General features: G+C 34.7%; 2 protein-coding genes across 3 annotated transcripts in view; one reads left to right on the top strand and one right to left on the bottom strand.

Annotated features, from left to right (window-relative positions):
- The window catches only part of LOC109239698 (E3 ubiquitin-protein ligase RGLG2), a 6,326-nt gene extending 1,872 nt beyond the window's left edge, over window positions 1-4,454 (top strand). For both annotated transcript variants that reach the window (XM_019406283.1, XM_019406284.1), the window contains 10 exons: window positions 896-980; window positions 1,490-1,630; window positions 1,766-1,879; window positions 1,972-2,069; window positions 2,233-2,312; window positions 2,999-3,104; window positions 3,192-3,319; window positions 3,439-3,565; window positions 3,714-3,770; window positions 4,047-4,454. In XM_019406283.1, the coding sequence (XP_019261828.1) occupies window positions 896-980; window positions 1,490-1,630; window positions 1,766-1,879; window positions 1,972-2,069; window positions 2,233-2,312; window positions 2,999-3,104; window positions 3,192-3,319; window positions 3,439-3,565; window positions 3,714-3,770; window positions 4,047-4,130 (1,020 nt within the window). In that variant the 3' untranslated portion in view covers window positions 4,131-4,454. The remainder of the gene's footprint in view (window positions 1-895; window positions 981-1,489; window positions 1,631-1,765; window positions 1,880-1,971; window positions 2,070-2,232; window positions 2,313-2,998; window positions 3,105-3,191; window positions 3,320-3,438; window positions 3,566-3,713; window positions 3,771-4,046) is intronic.
- Window positions 4,455-4,697: 243 nt separating this feature from the next.
- On the bottom strand, window positions 4,698-7,344 carry LOC109239696 (organic cation/carnitine transporter 3-like). The gene is made up of 2 exons (XM_019406282.1): window positions 6,393-7,344; window positions 4,698-5,689 (listed from the first exon to the last, which is right to left on the bottom strand). Exons 1-2 carry the CDS (start codon window positions 7,164-7,166, stop codon window positions 5,039-5,041), a joined length of 1,425 nt encoding a protein of 474 aa, XP_019261827.1. The 5' UTR covers window positions 7,167-7,344; the 3' UTR covers window positions 4,698-5,038.
- Between the last annotated feature and the right edge of the window lie 1,418 nt (window positions 7,345-8,762).

Raw genomic sequence — 8,762 nt, 5'->3', positions numbered from 1 at the left:
ACTATTCCAGATAGAATAATACACCCTACCCCCCCCCCCCTCCCCCCATCTACTTGAGGATAGAAAACAAGACTTTTAGATTTAGAGATAACTCCGGTCAAAGTGAAAAGCTATCAAAGGCGCGCTTAAGCCCTGAAGCGAGGCTCAAAACATGTTGAGCGCTTCACCTCGCTTAGCAGGCGCTTCAGTGTTGTCATCAAGGCTCTACGACATACTTTTCCTTGCCAATTAGCGTAATCCTGAAGAGGGACACTAAGCAATTGATATTTCACATTATCATAAATTTTCTTCAATTTCTTTGTCCATATATTTGATATTCATGGCCTTATAGATATTAGTGTTGGACTACACATACATATTTGTTATTTTTCTCCGTTTGTGCCTTTAGAGCTTTTTTGCGCCTTTATTTGAGGAATACATAAAATCACTTGTATAGGAGATATTCTGAATGCTCTACTATTTTTCTTCTTTTTGAATGTGTGTGTATATGTGTCTGGGATAGGGGTTCGATGAATCGATGACACAAAATGAATATTCCAAAGAGTTAAATCACTACATTTTGATAAGCGTTTTTCAAGAGGATGACATTAGAGTTCTGATATAGTGTGAAATTCAGTAAGTGTAAAAAGACCAAATAGGGGGAAGGACAATAACATCTCATCAAATTATCTATTATACAGGCAAACTCTTTACTGTGGCCTGTACAAGTAATCCATTAAGCAACATTTTCTTGCTCGTTGTAAACCTAACGTTCATTCGTTATATTCACAAATTCGTAATAACGTATTAGTAGATGTAGAAGATCCATAGTCTTCCCTAAAATCTGAGTTTGTGTGTCATTGAAATTTGAAGCTCTATTTTCTTACATACATCTGAATAACCACTTTACTTTCAGGTCACTGTAGCCCTGAGAGAATCAGGATTGGAGTCCTCAAATTTAATTATTGGGATAGATTTCACGAAAAGTAATGAATGGACAGGTCAGTGGTGCAGTTGAATTACTTTGTCAGTTCTATCGATTTCTGAGTATAAATCCTAAGGTCGCCATAGAATATGATGTTCTGACTATTGGCCTACAAATTGGGGTTAGAATTTGTTGGAGCATTTGACAAAATTAATACATTTCTGAAAAACTACTATCTATGAAAGCTACTTTGTTTCCTTTCACATGTGGCCTCTCTATCACTTAAATATGTTTCTTTTAGTTTGATAGTGTTCTGTTTAATAAGTTTATTCTGCTTGACATGACATCGGTATAAGATAATCTTTGATTTTTATTTTGGCCATTAAAATTTAGCTTATCCTGATGTGGCAATGGAAAACAGCTTGTGCCAACTGCCAAGCCTGATGCTATAGTATAAATACAATGATGTTTGACATTTTCAAGCTTTCATCGTATGTTTGCTGGTTCACTGGTTCAACTTTTTAGTGGTTAGACGTCTTTCAATTTTTTATATTGAAGATAAACATAGCTGTTTTCTTTCTGAAGGTAGAGATTCTTTCAACAACAAGAGCTTGCATGCAATAGGTGATTCGCTCAATCCATACGAGAAAGCCATATCTATCATTGGAAAGACATTGTCTCCGTTCGATGAAGACAATTTAATTCCTTGTTTCGGGTTTGGTGATGGTAAGGTTCCATTCCCCAAAATTGCTGTTTGCAGATGCTACTTCTCTATTGTTTCAGCATTCACTATCATCGTCTTTTTATCTTCCGTTGGATTTGTATATTTCTATTGAACTCATTTTTTATTTTGGGTTCTAGTGACCACGCATGACCAAGACGTTTTTAGCTTTCATAGTGATCACTCTCCTTGTCATGGCTTTGAAGAAGTCCTAGCTTGCTACAGGAAAATAGTTCCAAATCTGCAATTATCTGGTATCTTCTGTTTTAATTCGTAAATTTATGCTAATCACTAAGCAACCTCTATTTCCATGGGATTGTCCTGACTATGTGTTGATGTGTTCAAGGGCCGACATCTTATGGGCCAGTAGTAGATGCTGCAGTAGATATAGTGGAGAAAACGGGTGGACAATACCATGTCTTGGTTATCATCGCTGATGGCCAGGTTACTGAACGCTTCTCTCTCTCCCCCCTCCCTCAATCAAACAAAACTCACCCGCATGTAAACACACACACACACACACATATATATATATATATAGAATCTTGTTCAATGATAGTCTTTTACTTTTCCCTTTAAATTGCTGACACTTTGTCTTGTCCTGTAGGTTACAAGGAGTGTCAATACCAATGATTCAGAACTCAGCCCACAAGAAGAGAAGACAATTAGTTCTATTGTCACGGCGAGGTATAATGACATAGGTGTATTTTTCTCTTGTGATCGAACCCTATGTGTCTTACTACGTTTCGTCTCCAAACCACTCAATATAGATCAGTTAGGTTGCCTTGTCTGTCCAAACCTTCAGCTTTATAGAATATAAGGTCACCATGCAACAGCATATTGTGAAGTAGTAACAACAAACCATGAGGTGCAAGAAAATCCTAGTTGTTGTATGTTCTGGAACACTAAGTAATTTCAAAGGGTATATCAAGTTCAAACAGGAGAAACGTTTTCTGATAAGTCACTTTCTAACTTCACCCTTCTTAAGCCAAATGTGGATATCATATGAAAAGGAGTAGTTAAAATAGAATTGGACTTTATTTTTTCTGGATCCGGATACTTGGTCTCCGTATAACCTATAGGTCACGGGTTTGAGCCGTGGAAGCAACTATATATTAATGCTTGCGTTAGGATATGTTGTCTACACCACGGTCCTTCCCCGGACACTGCGTGACTGCGGGATGCTTTGTGCATCGAGCTGTCCTTTGATCCGGATTTTTTGCATCTCTTTGTGATTGACACTCCATTTAACATTGTAGTACCAAAATTGTGAGTCATCATATATAATTTAGTATTGAGTAAGATATCTTCTATCTCTTGTTTACAGAATTTCTTGTATAGCAAATTGACAAGCAATTTAAATTTGTTCTCAGTATGTATCCTCTCTCTATTGTTCTTGTTGGAGTTGGTGATGGACCATGGGAAGACATGCAAAAATTTGACGACCGGATTCCTGTTAGAGAATTTGATAATTTTCAGGTATAATTCTGGTACACTTTTTTAAGTTACACATGGAATCAGCAATAGAAGCATACATTATTTTTTACAATCCTTTTCGTCGTGCAGTTTGTAAATTTTACCGGCATCATGACAAAACATACAACTGATTCTGCAAAGGAATCTGCATTTGCTCTTGCTGCACTTATGGAGATCCCTATCCAATATAAAGCTGCTCGAGAACTTGGTTTGCTTGGGTACGGAAAGCATTAATAACTTTACTATTGGCAAGCTTCATCATCAATTTATACATGTTATTGAACATGAGATTTGCATTGGTTGTACTTATTACTTCTCTTGAAATTTTGTTGTATAGGAAAAGAATATCTAAGGCGAAGAAAGTAGTTCCGAGACCACCACCAGTGTCATACCGTCGCCCTATGGCAATCCCAACTCAAGATCAAAGCAGTCTTTCAGGATCCGCGCAAGATGAACATAGCCAAGTAAGGACTTTAGTATTGATTGCTTTGAAAATTGTATGTAAAACTCAGATTCATTTTCTATATTGCTTTTGGTTCTTCCCTAGTTGAATATGACATTTCTCTTTTGGTGAGGTAACTGATTTCCTGCTTTGTTTTGTTCAATGTGAAGGTTTGCCCAGTTTGTCTAACTGGTACTAAGGACATGGCTTTTGGTTGTGGACATATGGTGAGTTCTTTTTTTCCACTCTTAGGGCCGTTTGGTTCAAGAGATTAGGTCCCGAGTTTGATTGGAGGTATTAGCTAAAACCGGTGTTATTTTATACTATCAAAATTTCAGTATAAAGCTATATAGAAGGTGGGATAACTTATCCAGGTTATAGTCCTGGTTTTAATATATCCTGATTTTGAACCAAACGACCAGTTTTCTAATATGAATTTCTTTTTCCTCACTTTCTCTCCTTGCATTTATATGGTTTTAATGGTTATAATCAATTGACTGCAGACTTGCAGAGAATGTGGTCCAAGATTGTCAGATTGTCCCATTTGTCGTCGACGGATAACTAGTCGCATTCGATTATACACTTAGCAACAACTTCAATGACAGGTGTATGTATATACGGTAAAAACGTATTGGTATCCGATGTCTATACCAAACTATATCAACTTTCTGTGGCCAAAAAACTTAATAAGGTGAGAATATGCATATATTGACGATGATTCAGAGAGAAAAGTTTATGTAAACCAATATGGCATGCATCTATTGGTTTGGTGTAAACATCAAGTGTGAATAAGTTTTTACCAGTATCATGTAAATATATGTGTATTTTCTTGTATGTAATCATGTGTTTGACTTAAAAACATGTTACTTTTGTATATTTTGTAATATGAAATTGCATTAGTTAGCTTAGTATTCTTATTGGTAACAAGTTAAATTAGTAGTTTTATTTTTACTTTTGATGAAATAAATTGTTGAAACTCACTAGATAAAAATGTGAAACGAGAAAAATGAAAAGACATGTATGATTAACTTCCATTGCCATTCATTTAAAAGGATAATATTGATATTTTGTATGTATTTGATTTACATATCAAAAGGTTTTCTTATTCTATTCCGTGCCCGATCAAACATCTTGTCGTAAAATGCTACAAAGGAAGCAATAATTTGTCATGAATATAGAAATAAAAGTTTCTTGATTGATATCTTTTCATTACAACTGTAGTCCAACTTCCTAAACCAGCAAAACTCTATAAATAGAAAAACCAATAGTGTCATTTTTTGAGATGGTATAATCTTTTATTGACAAATGTCTACTACAATAATCTTGTTTTGGTTTTTCACCCGATGTCCAGTATTCACATTGAGGCCGACCAAATTTGGATCCGCGCGACGGAAAGCCGCATATTAGGAGGTAAAGTGCTCCATAACAAAGACGATTTCATACCCAAAGCTCAAACCCGAAACCTCTAGTTATGGATCAAGAAGTAGTACAATAATCATTCGCAAACAAATACTCTTTCCTTGTACTCTTCTTCATCCATAGTATCACTCAATGTTCTGCCTTTGGTTTCTGGTAAACACAACACAAAAAAACCACAAATTCCAATACTCATTCCAAATACCCCATAAGAAAACCATCTATTTGTTCTCCCAAAAGCAACCAAAATTGGACTAAATGCACCACCAAAAACCAATGCTTGTCTCACCATTGCCACTGCTGAATTCCTCACACAAGTAGGAAATAATTCCACAGTATAAATCAATAGTACATTAAAAGATGTACATGCACTAAAAAAAGAAACTAATTCAAACCCCATTTGTAATTCTTTTAAAGAATCATCTTTTACTATTGCACAACCTATGCTACAAATTCCACTTAATAAAGCAAATCCCAAAAGTGATTTTTTTCTAGTTAATTTGCCAATAAGAAAGAATGTTACCATAGAAGCTGGCAATTCTGATAATGCATTTAATGTGACACTTAAGTATAGATTAAAAGGTAAATTTCCAACTCCAAGTGGCATCCCATAGTAAACCAATCCAACACCAAAACCAATAAGCATAACTGATATTAGTCTCTTGAAAGCCCAATTCTTTTCTACCAACATCTTGATAGCTGAGTAGAGACTGATTGTTGACTCTGAGTTCTGCAATTGAAGTTTCAAAACATATTTAAATAAATTAGACATGCTTGGTTTTATAGATAAAATAACATTTAATAATAAAAATGCGGAATAAAACATGAACCTCTAGCCAGAGGCGGACCTATCCTTTGGTAGGGGGTCATCAGCCCTCGGTAACTTTGGAAAAAATGTATTTATATGTATATATATTTTAAATACCAGGTATATTTTGATTGTCATTCTAAGATTCAGACAGCTACATTAGTCGATTTAGGGGACACAACTTGATTTTTTGCGCTGCCTTGGTTCGATTCCGACTCTAGCATACCTCTTCTTGCAGAAACAGGTGTCTCGTGAGAAAAACATAAGAAACTAATGGACATTATGTTCAACATGTATAATTTGTCTTTACTTTTAGCCATAATTGTCAAAAAAACCCAATATTGTAACCTCATTTCTTTTCATTATAGAAGAAAATAATACGAAAATTAAACTAAAAGGACAGTCTAGTGCACAAGATATTTCATATTTACAAAGGATCCGGGAAAAAGCCACACCCCAAGGGTTGGCAGCCAATCTACTCTAATGCAAGCATTGGTAGCTACTTCTACGGCTCAAACCCGTGACGTATAAGTCACTCGGAGACAATTTTACTATTGCTCCAAGACTCCCCATCAAACTATTTTGAGTAAATATAGACCACATTAATGACAAGTAATTAACTTACATTGTGTTCTTGATCTTCAAAATCAATGAAGGAGCCAAAGAAGCTTAAGGTTAAGCTGCTTCTTGTTGTAATGCTTTTCAAAGTTAGGACAAATTCATCTTTGTTTCCTCGTACATAAAGCCATCTTGGTGATTCACGAACAAAGAAATGAACCAAGATTGAATACAAGATTGTAGGAATACAAGTCCAAAGGTATAAAACTCTCCAAGAATAATCTCTATTCACAAAAGCTATAAGTGGTAAAGAAAGAAATCCAATAGTAAAACAAACAAAACCAATAATTCCAACTTGTCCACGCCATTGACTTCCCACTAATTCTGTTGACAAAACAAGTGCACAAGTTCCTATTGTAGCTCTTCCAAAACCAGTTAAAAATCTTAAAAATGAATATATCCAAATATTTGTAGAAATTGATGTTATTGCTCCGGCAATAGACATAATAAAACATGATAAAACCAACATGTTTTTACGACCAAGTTTTGTGTCAGCTAAGGTTGAAAGAAGGAAACCTCCGATAAGACAACCTATGAAAAACGAAGACGCCGGGAGGCCAGTGAGAATTGAACTCGCACCTATTAACGACCATTCGGAAATGGCCGACGTGTCGGTGAAGACACTGATGAATGTTTGTTGAGCATCGAAAACCCATGATAGAGATACGAGAATGGATTGTATGAATTGTGCCCATCCAAATTCTCCTATGCAACTTTCTATTGTTTCATCAAGTGTTGTTGCTTTTTTTGGCTTTAGTAATGGTTCTGATTGGTCACTCATTTTTATTGTAATTTGCAAAAATTTCGACTTAATATGCTAGACGATAATACAAAAGAGTGTTTTTGGGGGTTGAATTTGCCCCCTAGAAAAGAAAGTTTATATATATGCAAAAACAATAGGACAGGATAATGACCTAGTTGCCGGGCGGATGTTGCCTACTGGCTACGAGTTCATCTGAACTCATAACTTTCGATATAGAGTATGGATATATATATATATATATATATATATGAAATCTGAACGAATTTTATAACTGAACCAATAATTTTAATGTTGCATATCTTAAAAGTTAAACTCACTAAATTTAAATCTTGGATCCGTCTTTACCGAGTTGTATTTAATATTTTATTATGTCAACTGGACCCTGTCGTCCAGCGATAATAAATGGATCCACATGCTTACCAAGAAAGATTTTTTAAAATTAAATAAGATTAAAATTAGTTGCTCTACTAGCTAGCATTTGGTTTCTTATTTTAATACTATTATAATATGGAAACCTATGGGGTTAATTCAATTGGAGTAGTATTTAATACAGCAATCGTTGTCTGAAACCCACTGATCGAACTAAATTTGGATTGGCGCAATTGAAAGTGTATTAAGTAGGGTTTTACCGTTCATTATTAAGGACGGTTTTATTCTCAAGGGCCGAATCCCAGATTTCTAGTTAAGAAATAAGAATTTTACTATTCATCACACCTTTGGCAAAACCTAATAAGTTATTATTAAGAGGAAAATACTTATATTATCGATTAAGAGATGACCACGGCTGATCATTTGAGTTATTGGGTTAGAAAATACATATTTAATACTAGTATATTTTCTAACACATATATAGCATTTAAATTGCTAGCCAAATCCAATAACTATAATTGTAAATCCGCCCTGAGTTTTCTGACTCATTGCATATGTTCTTTTAGTTATAATTAGGTCCAATATTTCACTAGAGTATTAGACATCTTACGTTAAGACGTAAGATATCAGTAATTTAAAACACAAGAGAGATCTTTATGTTAGTCATTTTCATTCATATATAACCAGTTATTTTCTTACTATTTATGTAAATTTAGTTACATTAAGATGTTAAAAGTTTAGCAAAATTGAACAGCACTTTCAAATTAAAATAATACATTGTCACGTGAAATCTTAGCCATAACAAAGAAAGAAGAAAATGTGCAACACTAGGGTTTCGTCTGGACCACGGTATTAATAATTTGCTGGTATTCCAGATTTGTTAAAAGGGTCATATGTGTGAGTGACAAGGATATCATCCCTTTATTCTATTTAATTAATGAATTATTACATTCATTGTTCTAATAACGATAAAAAGAACAACAAGTAGCATATTCTATCTTTTTTAATTATCCCATTCATAGTTACACGACAATGCATGAAGTCAGACATTTGTGAACAAAACATTTATTATGAAAACCAACTATAAGAAAAAATGGTCCTTAAAAACCCATGTGAAATAGAGGACAACGAATTAAGGCGGTGTGTTAGATAGATATGATATTTTCACCCTAAACTTAAGGTTTTGGTTTTTGCGTATGGGAAGACAGCACTGCAACATGACACTATTTTGGGGGGGGGGGAGGG

The sequence above is a fragment of the Nicotiana attenuata genome, unplaced genomic scaffold (genome assembly GCF_001879085.1).
Source record: "Nicotiana attenuata strain UT unplaced genomic scaffold, NIATTr2, whole genome shotgun sequence".
Classification (NCBI taxonomy): Eukaryota; Viridiplantae; Streptophyta; class Magnoliopsida; order Solanales; family Solanaceae; genus Nicotiana; species Nicotiana attenuata.
This window is presented reverse-complemented; position numbering and strand designations above follow the sequence as displayed.